General features: G+C 36.4%; 1 protein-coding gene across 1 annotated transcript in view; it reads left to right on the top strand.

Moving 5' to 3' along the window:
• Window positions 1-21,008, top strand: part of khdrbs2 (KH domain containing, RNA binding, signal transduction associated 2) — an 84,194-nt gene that overhangs the window by 20,520 nt on the left and 42,666 nt on the right. Inside the window, 2 exon segments of the mRNA XM_008429838.2 lie at window positions 13,436-13,552; window positions 20,545-20,691. Of these exon segments, the coding sequence (XP_008428060.2) occupies window positions 13,436-13,552; window positions 20,545-20,691 (264 nt within the window).

Raw genomic sequence — 21,008 nt, 5'->3', positions numbered from 1 at the left:
ATATAATAAAAGTTACATACATAAATTTTAATACAGTCCTCATCAAAATGAATCATCATCTTTTGAAAATTTTACTAATAGCATAACGTGTATCTTTTACACCAAATTAACATTAGCAAGGCGATCTTACGGAAACAAAAAAATTAAAAAGGAGGCAGCTTTATATTTTCTCTCCCACAATATACATTCAGTCAGAGAACCCAGAGGACATCCAATGGAATCAGCTGTTTCACCCACAACTCACTGCTGTGACAGTAATTAAGGCTTGTTCAGGAGCCCTTCATTCTATTAAGCTGATGAAGATCTCGAAAAAAGTAATCTGTATTGACTTTTTGTCTTTTTGTTTCTGCGCTATGTATTGTTTAAATGTTAGTCTACTCTCTTTTTACAAACTGTGCAGAACTGTGAATGTTTAATGCCAACATAGGGTGTTTACAAATAAGTGAGTTAATACTTGAGAGAACACTTACGATTTTTGCTCTGTGCATACGCATGCATTTGTCAGTAAAAATTAAAATTTCAATCTAAGAACGACATTTTCATTTTTTTTATCAAGGGAAATCCTTGGAGCTTGCATGCAAACAAGAACTACTCAGGCACATAACATGTGTCTTTTAATAAAAATCACACATACACAAAACAGAAAACACTGACTTAAAATTGTGCTTCTATGTATTGAACTGAAACTCTTTTGTCTCTCCAGATTAAAGCTGCAGTCTGATGGGACAGAGCAGTTGTCCAACAGTTTCTGTGGCCTAATTGCACAGTCAGCACTTCCTGTGACTGCAGTGTCACTGTCTTAAACATCTTGGTAACACTGCACTTTCAGTTAATGATAATTAACCACATAAAGCAGCTCCTTGAAAAGCATCCACCACAAAGAATAGAATACAGCAGAAAAGAAAGAGATGTTGTGCTCGGAACATAAAATTCTTGCTGATATCCAAAATATTTACATACATTTTTGCACAGAAATGATCATTTACCAATGTCTGACTCACAGATTTTAGAGCAGAGGCATCTCTGGATGAGACACCAGACCAGGACGACACTAAGCAACTTCCTTTCTCTTACTTAGTGTGGAACTTATTTGTATGTCAATTTTTTTTTCACGGCTGCTAATAAATGACACTTATATTGACTGTCTGTCTCTGGAGGCGGAACAAAACATAAAAAAGCAAACCATTTGTTCAACCAGTCATATAGCAGCGCTCATTCAAGCTTACAGCAGCCATCTCGCTGCAGAGTAATTAAATGCAAGATAATTAAATTGTCACTTGAGAGAAGTCCTATGCATGACTTCAGATTTGCAGAAGCCAGTCATGGAAGATCAATGTGACAAATCGAACAGCGAAGAAAAATTTGCATGTATTTGTCTATGCCCGTACATGGCACGAAGACAGATACACGCTGCAAGTTGTTTCCACTGTCGACACATCGGAGCAGAAGAAGCACTGGCGTGATAAAGAAGGCAGCTGTTATTAATCTTCACCTTTTGCTTCACAGTCACATCTTGTGCTGAGGAAAAAAGAAGTGTGTGGTTTTGTTTGTGTAGCTGTTTTATAATTACTGCATTACAAGGGCATTGATGGTATTATATCATTAATTACTAACAGTGTACATTTTAAAAATGCTAGTGACTAAAAGTCAGGACCATGCTCAGCTACATTTGAAATAATGAGCTGTGTCAACAGGGGAGTTAAAAAAATAAACACACAAAGTGATTAAACATACCTGATAGAATCAAAGTAACAGTCCAGGTATGCTTTTGATGACGGAATAACATTTTAACATGAAGAACAGCTCAAAAAGTTGGTTTTACATAATACTGCCCCTTTAATATAGAACTGACAGCAACATTGTTGGACTGACGATATAATCCAGCTAGAATAACAGAATAACTAGAAAAGTACGTACTCACATAAATTCTCTAATAAGTGCTCATTGTTTGAAAGCTAAAATATGTTTAATGTAATATTTAACTGGCAAAGCTTGGGTTATCATATATACCAGAAACGATTTGAAGTAGCAATAAAGAAAATCACATAACATTGTCCACTTGGGATAAATGAAGGCATTTCACTTTACTGACAACATGGGAATTTAGGCTACACCAGGCCTATAAAATATTTAGACTTGACATTTAAAGCGTTTTGTAGTAGACTGAAGCGCATCAGCGAGTAACATATCGTGTGCTTTTACAAAAAGCATCCGCATTGCTTTTGTTTATCAAGCACTGTGCTGACAGTGTATGACATGAGTGTGACAAATTTATGTCACATTAATCTTCCATGAGATGTACTGTATATAAATGTGTTATGCATAAAATGGGTGTAAATTTTACTGTCGGCCAAGAAAAAAGTTTTTGGACACTTTTAAATCAAAAATCCCATTTGTTTAGAGTTACCTTTGAATAATTATAACAGGAACATAGATTAATTCTAGACTGAATCTTATGTTTTCATTACTTCTCAACGGTGCCGTACTACTACAGACAGCTGTCAGACCTACGGTAGTTTGGGAATAAACTGAAAAAAGTTTGAAGTCAGACTCAAGCCAAGGATTTTTTCTAATTGGCATATGCTTTGATAAATGCATTCTTTTTTAGAAAAACATGAGTGCAATTAGATACATATGGGGATCATGCGCTGCATTTCTGAATATTACATTTGTTGTGACCTTTTCTTAGCATTAAATAGTCATTGTTGTCCTCAGTACAACCTCAAATACAGTGATGTAGTGAAGTGATCAATGAGATAGAGACAAATCTTCTTACTTGTTTTCTTTTTTGTTGTTGTATTTTTCTGTAAGTTATGGCATCCAAAAATGTATTTTTCTGTAATGAAGGCAGAAAAATATACATTTGTCCACTTTAGGTTTTGATGGATGTCTTTTGGCTCATACTGACATTTTTTTAAGAACTTCTTTAGTTTCTGCATGGAGCCATAAAATATAACTTTTCACCAAAGAGGTTCTTTATCAAGGCTGGTGAAAAAGGCAGCGCTTAGCTCATTCAGTAAAAGTCAGACCCATGTCGTTACAAACGTCTAATTTATTTATTGATATATTCTGTTCTTTTGCAAAGAATTGTAGTGCATAGTGACAATTTAACCACACACATAATATTATTTATCCCTTGCAAATAGATGCACTACTGTCACTACCTTTGTTTAATAATTCTTAATCAGCTGATTTCTGATATACACCAACTGTTGAAAACGGGACTTAAAGACAATGTTTAGGGCAAGACCTATAAATACCACCTGGAGATATAGAAAGATCAACAGTGTTAAAGGACTGAGCAGTCAATGGTGTTTACGAGTTTAGGGGGAAATAATCAGCTCTGAGAGCCGCTGTAAGCGGTGGATTGACCTACTTAAACTCAGTGACGTGTGACTTTTAAATAAACTGCAGGATAAGAGACAGTCAGCTTTTTATTCTGACACTAATGCGACATTTTATTCTTGTTGTAATGCTGGTGTCTACACTTTTTTCATTTTTATATATTTTTAAATATTTTAAATTTGATCAATCAAAAATGGGATTAAACGTTGGAATTTGAAAAATTAAGCTCAAATGTTTTAACTGGCTGCTGTTTTCCCATGAGCCTGCCCCCTAGCTCAGAAAAGCTGTTCTTTTCTCTGAACCCACAGACATTGTGTACGAGTCCAATCCAATCCAACTCATTTACTCTAATTAGAGACCAGCGCCCGAAGTAAAACCAATTGAAATTACTTCCAGGCCTACTGGGTCATTGGTGAACTTCTCTTGCTTTTAGCTTTTATTTAACATCTTCGAGCTTCATTTTGTCGCTTGTTGTAACTGCACGGTGAGTCAAGTGTAAATCTTCTGGGATGTGTGATTGACAGGAGCGAAGCTTAGTAAATTGTCTGATTTACTAAGCACTAGAACTGGTTTTGGTGAAAAAGTGCTACTCCTCCTGATGTATTTTGCAAAACTTGAAATTTGAGGCACATCAACTCTCCATAGTTATATTGTAGTTGTTTTAAGTACTTACTGCTTAATTAAGCCATTAGATTAGAATCATTAAAGCTTGACTTTACAACGTTAGATATTTCTTTCACTGAAGAATCTTTGCAGTATTCTTACATTACAGTTGTGCTTAAAAACATACCCATGGTGCCATGTGCTTTTTAGCTACCGTAGTTTTGATGTGTTGAAATATTTCAGATGTTAGTTCATCAATCATTCTTTGCTGCATTTTTCTATATAGCTTTTACAGATAAATTGTCCTGACGGAGCAAAACTTTGTGCTCTCTCACTAACGAATGTCCCACATGGCATGCAGCCAGAACAGCTCTGATTTCAGAGTCAGGGGCTCCATGAGGCCTCAGCCGCTTCATGTGTTATCAGCAGGCAAGCAGCAGGAGATGAGGATTATCCCAGCACATCCCTAAACCTCAACATTTTCTCCCGGTTTAGCCCTTTTCTAACCCCCTTTTGCACTGTTCAAACTTACCACTACTGGCTAGTCACGACCCCTGTTGTTTCAGGGATGTTCAAACAGCAGCCCTGATTGCTGCTGTTGTCAAATTTTAAATTTGTGAACATACAATGCTCTGCCAACATCTATTGTTCGTGTACCATCTAAGTGATAAAAGCAATTTGCATGTGTAACTGCTGTAAAATTATAAACAAAGCTTCTGTCACCTGTGAGTGCTTATCATTTTTTAGCTCATTGTTGCACAGCTATTAAAATAATGTCCTTCAGTGGAATTTGGACAATGTGTACTGTTACAGATTCACCCCAGTGCCTTGCATCATTCAGAGTGGACTATTTGGGTGCTTTGTTCACCATCTGCAGAAAAAATCTAAAATGAAGCCTTCTGTTGTTTTGCAGCAAGTGAAATTGTAATTTTGGCCTTGAGGCATCCATCCAGAGAACTAATTGACACTTTTTTAGTGATTTACCTTGTTAGTTATGTGATAAAATGTAATGTTATCAGGAAATGGCAATATATAATTCATAAAGGCTCTTGCCTTATTTTGACATGGACAAGAGACAGAATTGTACAATTTATTCAGTAGAAAAGGAAAGATTAAGATAAACTTTGTCATTTTAACTTTACATGAATTTATTTTTGGCTCATTAACTAGACAGCTTGATTTGCATTTCATAACCTTGGAACATGGGGTGGCTTTAAAATGGCTGGTATTGTCAGATGGTTTTGTTTCTATTTTGCTTGTGCGCAGGTAGGTGGAAATATGTTTCCTATTAGATGTATTCAATTTAATTTTCAATGGCTAGTACTATCCTATATAACTTTGTAGTTTTTGTGCATGCAGTCTGCATTTAAAGAACAAGATTTTATGTGTGTTTGTGATACAATTTTACGGTTATCAGCCTTGGGTTACTGTGACCCTTAAATAATTCCTCTGCAACCGAGGCTCCGCCATACAAATTTCATTTTTGGCCGCTGTGGGATGTTGGTGTCCCAAGCAAAGGTCCTATCATACGCAAAGGTGTTTTGCTTAGATAAGTAATGAATACAGTGAAAGGTGTACAGAGTGTGAATTAAAATTAAGCACTTGTATGACAGCATCTCAGTTCTGCTTTATGGTACCACAGGTTAACTGTTTGTGTGATGGCTTTCTCTGGCACAATGCTATTCATAAGATGTAATAAAGATTAAAGTCCACGACCTTCTCTGCTACATTGTTGTCTTAGCTTACAGAAAAAACATATTCTGACCGGGGTTGTTAGGATATTATGTTTGTTACAGAAATTTAAATAGTTTTTTTTTTTTTTTTACATGTGGCTAATGATCACTAAAGAAAGTAGCTGGTAAATATTGCTGTGTAACAATCTAGAAAATCAACATGGTGTTTTTAAATTCTAATTATGCATTAGAATTATGCACCCTATTTCCCTTGATATAGGACACACTATTTTGCCAAATTATAGAATTGAGGGTTTTAAGTCACTTTCACAGGCTCAGCTCCACAAATCACTCAATTAGATAGGCAGGCTGCTTCTAAAAGCCTTTATAAACATTTACGTTGCTCTCAGGAGCTCAGTAAATGATAAGTCTGGGTATAGCTGTTCCCAGGAAAAAGGTTCTAACATAGTGGACAATGTAAGGCTTGGCAGAGGGGGAATCATGGTGTGGGCTTTTTAAGAGTTGGGTTTAAATCACGTGACTGATATTAGCCATCACATTTCAGTTGCCAAAAAAAGTTCAGGTTCCATAAATTGCTTTATTTACACAAACAACTGCTGAAATATATGAAACAGCAAAATCTTTGTCTTCCTAACAGGTTTCGTGTTTGTACAGTGGACCCTGCCTATTCACAGAACGAGGCCAAACATCTCAGTCTATGTGTTCAGCACATTTTTTTTCTTTTAACACAATGCTGTGAACTGTTAAGACCTCCACACACCCACACCCAAAAAAAACAAAACAAAACACTTTTTATGGGAATGCAACATTATTATGAGACTCTGGAATAAGAACTAAAGTATTTTAATGGTGGTGATGCACCTGTAGTCTGGCCATTGCCTTCTTATGCAATTCTGCTTGATTCTCATCTCCCTTCAGAGTTCAGTTTAGATTTTCTCCCATTGAGCTTGATTTCGCTGGTTGGTCTAATTAACAATGAAAAGGAGTTGCAAACAATGACCCCAATTTTGTGCGGCTGTTTTAGAATTGTAGTATTTCTATGGCTGTAGTTTTTCAATGGCAGCAAAGGAAGTGAACAAAGCCATTAAGATCAAATACCAAATTAACATTAACGGCCATCTTGTTTGGCTATGCACTTCTCTTTTCGTAATGAGGGTTGCTTCCAGAACAGAAAATTTCCGGTAAGCTTCATAGCATGGAACTGGTGCATTATATATATTACAGTTACCACCAAACATAATTTATCCTTTCATATAGCATTACATGGTAAAATATTAGCAATTGTTGAGAAAACTGCAGTCTTTTTGAGCAAAGGATACGGGCCTTTTTTCAATAAAAAGAATAGGAGGTATGTTAGAGCAATACAACATACTGAATTATAGGGTTTAAAATTTCAATTGTAAAAGACAGCTGAAAAGCAAACTTTTTAGTAGATTAAAATACTGCATTGCATTCTCTCTTTTTCTGTGCCAATAATATATTTGGCCAGTTGGGTGATGTTTCTCTTCCCCCAAGGCCTACACCTGACATAGATTTCAGACTCTGCGACGCAGTTTTGGAATTTTCTCCTGTTGTTTGTGTTTTGTTTTTTAATGTCATTCTGAAAAAGAGAAGAACATTTTTAATATCGTATTTTGGAATATTTCTCATCCATATTGAATTTCCTAATATAGTTCAGCCTCAATGACTGAACAAAGATCTTTGCAGCTCTATTTGTAAATTTTTGTCTTTCCTACGTGGTCGAAAGTAGGAGATGTTCTAACAGGAAAACTGTAGCTCTAGCAGGAAAATACAGTTTTTGTTTTTTAGTTTTCAGTGCCAAACAGCTTTTGAAGCTTAGTGTCACTTCAGCATCACAGGCTGATTTCACATGTTGAGTGAAGCTGAAGCAAGGCCACAGAGTAGAATGTTTTAACTTTACAAATACTTCAACATATAAGCCAACGATATAAGTCACTTTAGGTGATTAGAAGGGAATGCTGAAATAGGTCACTTGAGACTTAATTTCTGTTCAAAATGAAGCTTTTTTTTTTTTGGCTCACACTCAGTAGAGGCAGAAAACATATCTGGCGATTGTGATTCGAATCATTTTCTCAGCCATTGTGGTGGACCACAGCAAATCTTGTCCCCCTTACAGAGGACCCAAATGGTGATTTGTCAACTTTCTTTAATGTCTGTGGAGCTCTAGCGAAATACTCCTCTGACACACCTTCCATCAAGTCCTCCACAGCTGTCATTAAAGCACAAACTTCTGCCTGAGGCGTTAATCCTCCTATCACACAGGAGCTGGATTTCCCCAATACCACAGCTCACTAACCTGGCAGTGAGTGCCTCAGGACGTGTTGACTGACCCCAGTGCACAGCATAAAAGGGCAGTACATTTTCGAGCCCGAGAGATTAAATGTTGTTCTGTTGTTCAATTTGTGTTGCCACTGTGCTTTGTCAATATATTTTTGCTTTTTATGGAACTGACCTTATACTGAAGCATGGGAATATGCTAATTTGGCACCTGAAGTCACCTTGAGGCTGCTTTGATTTATTTTCTATTTTAATTTGATATATTTTTCAGTCATTCATCAAGATACCCTTGATTAGTGATTGATGATTTTTATTGACCGTTTTGTTTTCCTGCCGAGTTTGGAGCATGAAAAATTTGGCCATGGAAGAATCAAAATAATGGAAGTAAAACAGCAGGCTTCTCTCCCAGGTTTTGAAATTATTATCTACTGTTGTTGTCAACAAACTTAACCATCCACATAGAAAGTTCGTTGGTCAAAAGGAAATCACCATGATTGGAATTGAACTCAAATCACAAGCTTAAACAGAGAACTTTGAGGAAAGTTTTACAGACTCACTATGTGGTTTTGCTCATCCACAAAACAGAGCAGGTCTAGACTACAACAACCATTTAGGTCTGCTGAGAGGATCATTAGAGCTAACTTTCCCTCCATCCAGGACTTGTACAGGTATGAACTCAGAAAAAAAAAGGGCAGGTAATATCTCTGCAGACTCCACACACGTAACGAACGCAAACAGTTTGGACTTTTACCTTTGGGTGAATGCCACAGAGCAATATTTGCAAAAACCAGTTTCCACAGAAACAGTTTCCTTCCCCAGGCTGTCAGTTTGATGAACAGTTAACAGAGTGCCTAGATCAATACCATGAATATTTGCACTATTTCAACCTTGTCTTTTTCTGTAAAAACATTTTATATATGTATAAATATAAACATAACAAAAACTGTAATTTTTACATTAATTCTTACACATTCATATGTAAAATGTTTTATTCTGACTAAAGCATACAGTAGTGTAGTGCTCATTGTAACAACAAATACTTAACTGTGCATGTCATTGTGTCTAGCTACCAATACTCAGGTCATTCCTCTCATTGACCAGCACTCTTCTCTGGAGGCCCAGCATTGGTTAGTTTGTGAAAGCTGTTATGCAGACCCCTGTTCCTTCTTGTTACTCGGAAGAAGACATCTCACAATCCACCCACGTTATTTCAGCAATTTTTATCATTTTAAATAAAAGTACTCGTGTGGCAACTCAAAACCCAAATAGTGTGTTTTCTGAAAAACACAGTCACTTGAAAAACTGACAAAAGAACTGAAGAAAAAAATATTTAAAGCGCTATTCTACAGACAACAAAAACATAAAACTAAATAAGTTGCACTCACATAATGGAACAAGCCTATTACAAACACTTTGATTCTTTGTATTTCATTTGATGAACGGAAATGTTCATGTTAGTTTTTGGGTTTTTATACTCATCTCCTAACTGATGATTTTTGCTGAACACTGAAAAAAAGTAAAACAAGAGTGTTTCTGGACATTCTAGCAACTGAGAGAAAAAAGTCCAACTATAGCCCATCCACCCCTGCTAGAACAAAAGCATAAGTGGTAAGTTAAGTTAAAAAAATATAATTAATAAACAATGTTTTCTCCAGTTAATCACTCTATTACTTTGCAGTTACACCATCACAAAAGCCTGGAATGAACAATAGCAAAAAATATATATTTTTAGTAGCTGCCATGTTTTAATCATCCACTGCACCCGATTGGCTGGATGGCGCTTTAACACATGCACAAATCAGTCAGGCAGCACTAATCTAAATTGCAGCAGCTCTGCATGACAACCGTTCAAACTGCTGAAAACAAGAAAACATTCAGTGTCCCTCACCTGCAGAGGTCAGGGTTACAGGTAGGGTCAGCTGAGGTCACTTATGTGAGCTGAAAATAACATATGGACATGCAGCTTTAAGTTCCCAATCAATTTACATGTGAATGTATTGAGACTTGCAACATAAACATACAGATTGAATTAAGTCAAAAAATATTTTAACTCGCAAGAAAAAGCTTGACTATCTTTAGTGTTTTCTGTGAATGATTGACATGCATAGGGAAATTGTTTTCCAACAAAATTCCTTCTTCATATGCACATTTCACATGAAAACATGTGTATCTCTGCTACACAGACTCCTCTTCCTGAACTGGACATTCCTATTGTCTTTATACAATTTTGATTTCTTAGGCACATGCAACTTGAGACTTCTTGAAACTTTACAAAAGGCTGCACCAAAATTGTGAAGGTGTGCAGTTGCCCTTCTGACAGCTTGGAAGATTTCTTTTTTAGCTTACAAAAAAAAAAGATTTATTTTGTAAGCCAATCTCAGTTTATTTAGTGGATAAAAAATAAAAAATTGAGTGGTTGGATAAATGGATTTCCCCATCTATGAATATGTTATTGCTCAAGACAAGAATGAATGAAGACATTTTCAGGCTAACATGGAGTACCATTTGCTTATTTCAATATTTTATTTTTTTGCTTCTTGTTCCCTTGCGTTCTGCACATTGCACCTACCTAGAACTGCTTAATTTGCCTTTATTTAGTCTATTTGTGTATTTTAAGGCCAATGTGAATCTTCTATGAAGTCAATGTGATCTTGTTCAAAAATATAACCACAAAAAAATAGAAACGCCTCAGGCATTGAGCTCCTGGTGAAATGTGCTTTGCTCAGCTTGAGTGTCAACTTTGTGGATACACATTAGTGCAATGTGACTCAACCTCCAGCTACTGTTTTATGCCCTGTCCACATAGAACTGCATCTAAAATTAGCCTTTAAAGCTTAGACATTTAAATATATTAAAGTGATCTCTCTAGGCTCTCAGTAAAATATTTTTTATTTCCCACAGAATGTATTCTGTTAAACACATTAAGCAGAACAGTGTGCCCACTTTGTAATGCAATATTTGTTCATTGTTTAAAGAGTCTTTTGTGCATAATTGCCGCATTCACAACACCCTTCCTTCTAATATCTGCAGAGTTATCATTGCTGAGACTGTAGGGGGTACATAGCATCATTTCAAACCTCATTTAACACCGAACGTACCCTTTCTGTAGCTCAAATTGCTCACCATGAAGCAGCAGAGAGACTCTAGACATTCATTAGCTTAATGAAAACAGGCCACTCTTCTTCTACCGCCCAGTGAGCTTGTTCCTGATGTAACCGCAGCGACCATCTGCTCTTCAGCTCCCTGCCAGCCACAGGATAGTCCTGTCACAGCAGCTCCAATGAAGGAAGACATCCACAAAGGTGCTTTAATCACTGAGATCAGAGGACAGGCAAGGACAGCAAGAATTTCTCCTTTCTTGTTTTTATCCCTTTCTTCTTCTTTTTTTTTAGTTTATTGGTTTTATCCCTGCATCCCTTGGCGCTTCCTGATTGGCTGCTTCACTCATCTGAGATGTTAATGATGTTCACGAAAGAAGCTGAGTGTGCAGTTATCGGAGTTGACTTGCTGCAGCCACACACAGCTGGCAGTAAGTTATTAGCTTATTAGCTGCTCAGTCACAGCAGGAGATGATGCATTCTGTGAAGGTTAATATCATTTAAGGGTTAGCCAGAGTGAGATGTAGTGGGCAACTGACCACCTGTTCCGATCTGAAGTTGAACTTTTTAGGTCCTAAAAGAGGCAACTTAACTTTTGAAAGTCAAAAACATTGATTACCCATTATAAGACATCTTAGGTCTTTAACTTTGTTTCCTCTGGTCCTTAATTGTATCTAAATCTGCAAGTTTGACGTTGTTTTATGAATTTACTTTTAAATTGATCACAGCTAATCCTAGCACTCAGACTGACAGTCTTGCAAAATTATTCAGGTGCCCTGTACATTTTCACATTTTGTGACATTTTGTTAAATGGACAATTCTTAGATCATCACTAAGGTGTACATAATTGTGAAGTGAAAAAATATTTACATGATACTTTTCTCTTTGGAATATGTTTATATCGCGGTGCATTTCTGCGTTATCACATTTTTCTAAATTTTTCCTGAAACGTCTCATCCTCATGATTGGATTGGAAGCATCTGTTAGTAGCAAATTTTATATTCTTAATGAGATTCTGTTATGCCCTGGGTTGTTTTGAGCTACTTTTGAGGTTTGATTATGCGCTAAAGAGGAGATGAAAACACTTTTTACCAAACAAGTTCTGACATAATTGAATTTTTAATCACATGACTAATCAGCTGGTTCCATTGTTAAAATCAGTAGAATTGTATTTCTTTCTCCATGTCTCCATGACAGAACAATTGCAACTTGCCAAATGGCAACATACTCTTGAAAATCTTGAAAACATTTTCTGCCACATATAGTAATTTACATGTTTTGGTCTTATCTGACCAAAGCACCTTCTTTAACATGTTTGTTGTTTCCTCTGGCTTGTGACAAACTGCAAATGAGACTTCTAGTGACTTTGGTCTTTCCTAGTCCAAGTGTGTGGAATGTATGACTAATGGTTGTATTGATAAATTCTTCCACCTGAGTTGTGGATCATTTCAGCTCCTCCAGAGTTAATAGTCTCTAAGGTCTGATTTTTGCCAAGCTCTTTTCTTTTGAAGGAGACAGACTGAACAATTCTGTGTTGTTTAAACACTGGCATATTTTCTTTTAAGTTATATTTAAATTTCTCCATAACTTTATCCCTGCCCTATCAATTGTGTGAATGCAGTAAGTTAAAATGAATACAATTGTGGTTGCAGTAAGTTAAAATGGTAAAAAAAAAAATTAAAGTGGTATGAATATGTTTGCAATAGTTTTACATGAACATGAGCTGGTGCAAAATAAAAGGGCAAATGATAGTCAGAGCCTGGAGGCTGGAATCTGATGGTTTGTCATCTGGATAGTATTACTTAATTTCCCAATGGGATGGGAACTCATTATTTCTGACTTTATCTCAGCGCTGACCTCTGGAACTGTTTCAGGAACGTTATTGGTTTGAGTCTATGCTCCCATTTTTTTTACTTCTACAGTCCAACATTGATGGTGAATACAGATATGATACATCACTAGCGAGGGCACGGTGCAGGCGAGGGATAGACACATATGTCATCCTGGACCGCAGATGAGAATCACATTCACCTTTAATGCACGGCACAAAGACCAAAATGATATTGATTTATTACAGGCTACATTACAGCCTTTTTCTCTCACAGCGAACGGAATGTGAAATTTTATTGATACAGGATGACTAATGGCCAGAAAATGTCTTTTATGGTTAACCTTTTCTCTAAAAAGATCAAATTCCTTTTACACTGAACACTTACGGAGAGAGACTCACTCTGTGGCATTTGTCTTCAGTTATCTCAATTTTTTCTTGTTTTTTTGTTTTTTCAATTGGTGCTCGTCTCATACGTTGAAAGCACCAATAAGCTGCTTGATTTTCACTTTTTTCTCTCTCTCTCTCTCTCTCTCTCTCTCTCTCCCTCTCATTCTCTCCTGTCTCAGTTTAACTTTGTAGGGAAGCTGCTTGGACCGCGAGGGAATTCTATGAAAAGATTACAAGAGGAGACAGGAGTGAAAATGTCCATCCTTGGCAAAGGATCCATGAGGGATAAAGAAAAAGTAAGACACATATTGATTTGTGCTGAAATGTGGTTATTTGGCAGTCCTGGAAGGATTATTTACAGAAACCCAAGCACTAACTACGGAATATTTAACTATGAACATAAATTTAGGATTAGAAATAACTTACATTTACTACCAGATAACCAAAGAAAATACAAAATAATGTGTTTAAATGATGATATCATGCATTAGGGGAAAAAGCCTCTGTGACCCAACCAAACCTACGTGGCCCTATGTAAATTTGACCCTAAACCTAGTAACTGATTATACCACCCCTTCCTGGGGCAATGCCTGCCATCAACAATTTACAATAAATGGCAGTTAATCTTGCACATTGCTAGAAAACTCAGCATCTTGTTTAAGATTATGCCATAGTATTTGATCACATTTCAGTTCAGACTTTGACTGGGCGCCACTGAATTTTGTGTTTAGTTTTCTTTTTGTTTTAGGCATTCAGAAATGGACCGGCTGGTACGCTTTGGATTATTGTCTTAGTGTTGAATCTTTAAACTTGACCTTAAATAGTAAACGACCTGTCATTGTGTAGCACTTTATCGAGTTCAGAAGACTCCACATTTGCTTCAGACTACATTTTTCACACTACATGCACAAGGGCGGGGATGGCACAGTTGGTGCTGCACCATCTACCCAGCTCAATGTGTCAGTTATAAACCTAGCTGATAAGCCTGGTGGGCCGCCAGGCTTATGATACACTGGGGGAAATCCTGGAGCTCACCTTCTAAGATCTTTTCACTTACTTCATGTTGTCAAGACAGGTAATATTTAAGACATTTCCTCATCCTACAGATCAGATGGAAATTAGGCCTGGGTATGTCTTTTGAAATTTCACCATAAATGGGCTTAATTACATATAATTCATGATTTAAAAATTGGGCATTTATGTCTTCCTGTAGAGCCAGGTTGGTTTGGATAGCTTATAGTATTTTGCATAACAATTTTGCATTCATGATAATATAACGATGTGAAACTTTAAAGTGTGCCCAAAAAGCAAAAACAAGATAAGAAATCTATAAGGGATCCAAATACTATTTTACAGCAGTTTGTATCGCACTGTTCATGTACATTCTAGTGACTATCTTAAAATATCGTGTGGGTGAGTAAAATATATATACTTTTCACTTTACAGAACTAAATTGGAAAAATTATTTTCCCTTTCATGTTGTTTCATAGCTTTTGTCAATTAGGAATCGAAAGTATTGAATCTCCCTGACAGAGCCATTTATCTCGTTGACTTATGGTCCCCTGGGACCAAACCAGGCGTGAGGACAGACTGCCTTCTGGGGCTTATATTCATGCATATAACAGGTCTCAGAGTGTTCCTATTGAGTTACAGTGCTATTATTACTGTAGCCTTTGATTCAGACATCTTGACATGACAAAAGACATGCAGCCTTCCCATGTCTTCACTGAAACTGGACCTCTTTGTTTCATTACAAGGAAAAGACGGGGTGAGGAAAATAATACAGGGGCTTTTAGAACGACTTTAAAGTGCCTGTAATTGATAGTTTCACAGAACCATGAAGACTATTTGACAATGTGAAAGGGTGTTTTTGCCTGGATTATGAGATGGACTTGTGGCTACCCACAGCTTAATGCAGTTTTGTGCCTTATAATAATAAATTTTTTGTTGCTGCTAAGTGCAGCTGCCTGTCCAGTTCCAATGTTCATGTATGCAGGAGGCAGCAAAAACGTTTTGAAATCTAACAATAGACTTTTGCTGAAGGCAAAGCTGTGGGTCAGAAAAGAGTTCATATGGATCAGAAACAGAGCAAACATTGTGGTAATCATTCTTTTGGGATCATTAAAGTTTCTCATGCAGCTGGAGTAGAGAAATAAAGCAGTCATTGACCGCGTTTTTATTAAACCGCAGTCAGGTATGTAGCTTGCTCTCGATCTGACTGAATAATTTGTGTCAGGACTGTCCAAAGTCAATCCTCAAGTGCTGGTATTCTGCATGTTTTAGTTCTTTCCCTGGATCAGCAACACTGAAGCACTGAAACATGCAGGGATACCGGCTCTTGAGGACTGACTTTGGACACCCCTGACTTACCTGAAATAACGTCAAGCTGAATGGAAACCTCATTCGTACTGGCGAAAAATCATCTGATGTCCAAATGGCTGTCTGTAGCATCCAGTCATCCCAAATTCTGTACATGGTACAAAATGCAAGTTGGAGGAATCCTAGTTGATGAGAGGATTTTCCCCAGCAGTTAAGCATGCTGCATTCAAGGACAGGTGGTACACTAGGGCATTGAAATATTAAAACAACTCCATTGATTTAAACATGCTTTATTCTCAAATATAGGCACCATCTTAAAAATTACTATTATCTGACAGCTTTGATCTACCTTTCTAGGCATTGACTATGTTTGCTTATACTACCATATAAATTTTTTAAAAGTGCAACCAAATTTGTCAGTTTTTTAAGTCTTTGAAAGTAACAGAATCAAATGAATTTCAGAAATTGAAAAAAAGTCTGTTTTCTACTGACCGTAGAAAAACATTATTATTACATTTTAATGCAATCTACCAAACTGTGGTTTTATAACCAGAATATAAACCTAACTGATTTTTGTGTACTGGTACAACCTCAAATGGATTTACAAGGAGGAAACCTTTGCTCTTTAGAACTATTGTAAAGGAACAATTTTATCTGGATGGAGCATTCTTGAATTATTCAGCCACCAGAACAGGAGACAAGTACAGCATTTCAGGAAAAAAAAAATCTCAGACCAACTGTGAAGAATAGAGTTGGGAGGACCATGGTTTTGGTATGCTTTGCAGCAGCAGGACCTGCCCACCTCACCATTGTAGGGTCCATAATAAATTCAAATTCAAAATGGGAGAGCACAGGCTGAGAATTAAGAAATGTAAAGTCCCTGGCATTTTTTAAGCCCAGATCTTGATCTCAGTGAGATGTTTGGTGTGATTTGACGGGAGGTTGTACATGCAAGAAACCCCTCGAGCATCTCACAGCTGAATGTGAGGAGTGAGGGCTGATGTCAGAGTCTGGTAGTAGAAAAGAAGCTTCTTATGGAAGTTATTTCAACTAAAGAGGCTATTTAGCTATTTGGGGATAAGGTTTCTAACTCTTTCCGGTAATAATTAAAACGGTTGTTTTTTGTTTAGTGACTCAAACAAATATATGTTAATTAAATAAGCAAAATCTATGTGAACTAAATCTGTTTTTAGAGATGTACAAAATAAAAAGGTAGGAAATTTGTTCCAAACATTCGGCACAACAGCTGATTTTGTTATATCTGTACAGTTAAAATTTACTTCAACAGTGCTGATGTAATGTTTAAACCTGGTTGCAGGGGTGAGAAAAAAAGTTGAGATTAAAAGAGAAAGTCTCAATTTTATTGGTCCACTTACATCATCACCCTCACCTGTGAGTATGAGATGGGGATCGTGGCCAAAATAAATCAAATCCTGTATGCAAAGGGGGTAGTCTCTGTTTCAATAGCTGCTGCTATTTAAACACCAATTTATTCATCTATCTTTACAATATGCTCGTATAAAAAATATGTACGTCTATTGTGGTACAAGACTTTTTCATGCAGACTGACCTTTCAGATTTAGGTGTTTTTCTTTTTGCTGTATTGATTTCGTCTGCTATCTGAGCTGGTCTGAAGGAGATGCAACAGACATCTAGAGGTCATGGATAAAAGCCACCCTGCCATTTAAGGCAGCTGGCCACTTGACAGTGTCGAGCATTCACAGCCAAAGTCCAATTATATATCACACATATGTCAGTGTCTTGCAGCCAGCATAAATTCCCCAGAACTGTGGTTGAGTGCGTCAATAGACCAAAATTTCAACTTTGTAGTTTTATTTTTTTACTTCAGAATAATTCATCTGGGATACGTGTGTATCTAAAAAAAAAAATGTTGCATAAATGTTAAAATTCTTGCCATTCTACAACTATTACTTTAGTGAGAACCTGAGCAGAGGCGTTCTTGATCAGCTGGAGCTGATTTTGTTAGACAGATCTGTGAGGACACTGTAATAAATGCCGCTAAAGATGAACACATGGATGAGTTTCTTAGATCTTGCTGGGACAGGAGTCCTTCAATCCTGGAAATGTTCTTCAGGTTATAGAAGGCTGACTTTGTAACTGTCTTTGTGTTTCTCTGAAGCTCAGGTTTGACTCAATTGATGCACCCAGATTTTGGGCCTTATTGCTCGTTTCCAGTTGTAATAACTGACGCTGTGTGCTGACTCTAGATTGTTCCTGTTTAGGTCCAAAGGTAACTTCCTTGTCTCTGAACCAGAGACAATGTCAGAGGCATCCTCCCTAATGAGAAAAGGAACTGGACTGTTGTAATTTGTTGACTTTCACCTCCATAGTCAATAAACCAACATGTATTCATCAGGTTAACATGAGACAAAAACACAAAGCTTCTAGATGTCCCCCCCCAAGGCAAAGCAAATACTGACTGTTAGAGAAAATAACATCACAAGAATTTTCTTAAGGTCACAAATGCCTTAAAGTCGCTGTGGAACAAAATTATTTAAATTCATTGAAGAGTCAGGCATACTGCAGGAATAATAATTACTTCTAGCGTAATTTGTGCTGTCCTCTGTTTTGCTTTTAGATATCTTAGAAGCAAAGACACAAAGACAGTCTACATGTAGGTTTTGATCAGATCCATAGTGATCTGACAGACATGCAAAGACTGCTAAAATCCTGGAGTGCTTTTAATTAAAGACGACCTCTCTTAAAGGGCAAAAAACAGTTCTGCAGTGCGAGGACAAGAGTTGGAATCCACAATCAGGCTGATGGGAAAAGAGTACATGACTGACACTCCCACCTCCACTAAAAGCCACTTGTCCTTGAGTAAAGAACCTAACCCTTAAGTGCTGATGTTTAAGATGGATCAATTCAGATAAAAAAGGGAAACAAGTTACAGTTCTGGTCCACTGTTTACACACACTGAACATTTTCATTTTGGGTAATTAATAATATTTACAAGTTAAAACTCATATAGACCATGACTTAGCCATTTTAAAGGCTAAGTTATGGTCAACAGAATCATTCTATCACGATTCTCTTGCTGATTTTGAGTCTGGATGACAAATATAACCAATAATACAATCTAGGGTTGTTGCAAACAATTAATTTAGTAATTGAGTAATCTGCCGATTATTCTGATAAGTAATTAAGTAATCAAATAAGAAATTAGGAAAAATAAAATAATTGGTAAATACTGCCAAAACAGCAGTTTTAATATCGGATATCGACAGCTGCCCAAATTTTTAATATTTGTGCATCTCTAACAGTTTCTGTTCTGTAGTTTGCACACACTACGGTGCGCTCCGCTCCAAACGTTATGATGCTAACATTCAAGTTAGCAGCATAACTAGATTATTTGTGCAACATAAATAATCACCTGGCCGGAAAAACGTGTGCTTAATAGTAAAACGTAATTTAATGAAGCTTCAAGACAGGAATTTTAATAATCAAGATACTCAAATCATTCATGGAATATAGCTAAAAAATAACCCAAAGATTAATGCACCTAAAAATAGCTTCCAACGTGATTCCAGGTGTTGAATATGAAATCCAGACGCAAATACACTACCACATTTAAAGGTGGTGGAACATGTGTGGACTTTGTTTATGTTTGACATCATAATTGATCATTTCCCACATTTTCTTAATTTGTCTTTGCATCTGCTGTGCCAAGTATTTTTGATATGTCTCATTTAACTATTAATTCACTTTTGGAATTTACTGAAAATTTGACTGTTCTTTCCAATAGGGCTGAAACAGTTCCTCAATAACTGTTGAGGTACCCCAATAAAGGTGGGTACCTTGATTTATAAAAATCAGAGAATTTTGACAACCAAAAACAACAATAAACAAATTAGCATACTTCTGAGGAAGAGTGAACCGTTTTCTTTTACATATTTTGCAATTAGCAGCAGATTGTTAAAAACATTGTGTACAACTGCTAGTTTGAAAGATAAAAAAAAAAAAACAAATGTTAACCTGTATTTAAAGCCACTTCTGCTGCTCCCAAGCGGCCAAAGCAGATCAAAACTTGAAATGCTGAGTTTACTTTAGAAAAGAAATCATCCTGCCAGCAGTATAATTTTTTTCTGTACAATTTGTGGTATCTACTTTAAAAATATATATCTGAAAGCTTAGCAATTTTCATGTAACACTTTACGTTTATGAAAGCAAGAGTGCTTTGATGACTAATACAAAAAACAGCAAGCAAAAACACTTGCATTTGCAGTTTGTCTCTGATGATTAAGCCTGTCATTTTCCTTTCCTCGAAAAAAAAAAGATGACTAAAGTGTTGTTGCAATTTTTAGCATGATGAAGTCTGGTTAACTTAAAACATTTAGTAATGCATATCTGAACACTTCCCAGTTTGTTTGTGATATTATTTCAAACACTACTGCCTCTACCTATAATAAGACATTGGATGTGGTGCCTTTCAAAAAAATTGTTCCCGCCTCATGAATCTTTTTCCACATTTTCTCATTTTACGATCTCAGGTTTCAATGTGTGTTATTATGATTTATGTGATAAATTGACACTAAGAAGTGAAAATCATGATTGTAAAGTGGATGTGAAAAATTCTATTTATGAATTTTATTTTTAAATGTTGAATAGCATGGCATGCCTTTGTATCTTGCTGCAGGTCCAAAACTTGAATAATCAGTAGCCCAATAATATTTATAACCTGGGATATACATATTACAGAAATTCCTTGAACTTTGGATATTATCAGCTAATATGAGTTTAATTGACAGAATATGAGTTTCTGTTTTTTGAGGAGGCGGGGGTTTGCCTTCAGACAGTTTTGTGTTAAAGCAAAATGTGCTTTTTATTATTAATGAATGTTTGATTATGCCAAAGACTATAATCACAAGATAAAAATATTACCGTAGTTTAAAATTTGACTTCTGTTCACAAAGGCAAAATCACTTCACTGACTCCTTTATTTTTACAGGAAGAAGAATTACGGAAAAGCGGGGAGGCCAAATACGCCCACCTGTGTAATGATTTACACGTTTTAATTGAAGTCTTCGCTCCACCAGGAGAGGCCTATTCCCGCATGAGTCATGCCTTGGAGGAAATTAAAAAATTTCTTGTTCCAGTAAGTTTATTACTTGATTCTCTCCCTTATTTTTTATTATTTTTCTGTAAGAGAACAATAGTCACTACTGCTGACTTGATTGTTTCTCCACCAGACCTATTAATTTTTTTGCTGGGCTTGGAATATGCACGGTTTTGTTTATAGAAAAAGAAGATATAAGTATGAGGTTTATCTCTGCTGCTGCGCTACATGTTTTTTTTCTTTGTTCCAAAGGAAAAAAAAATGTATTCTGCAATTAAAATGCAGTATGAAACAACTTGCAAGACTCTAGCAACTCAGAGCCTGAAGAACTTTGCTGTAATTAGTGTGCATGTTGT

This window comes from Poecilia reticulata, linkage group LG15, assembly GCF_000633615.1.
Source record: "Poecilia reticulata strain Guanapo linkage group LG15, Guppy_female_1.0+MT, whole genome shotgun sequence".
NCBI classification, from domain to species: Eukaryota; Metazoa; Chordata; class Actinopteri; order Cyprinodontiformes; family Poeciliidae; genus Poecilia; species Poecilia reticulata.
This window is presented reverse-complemented; position numbering and strand designations above follow the sequence as displayed.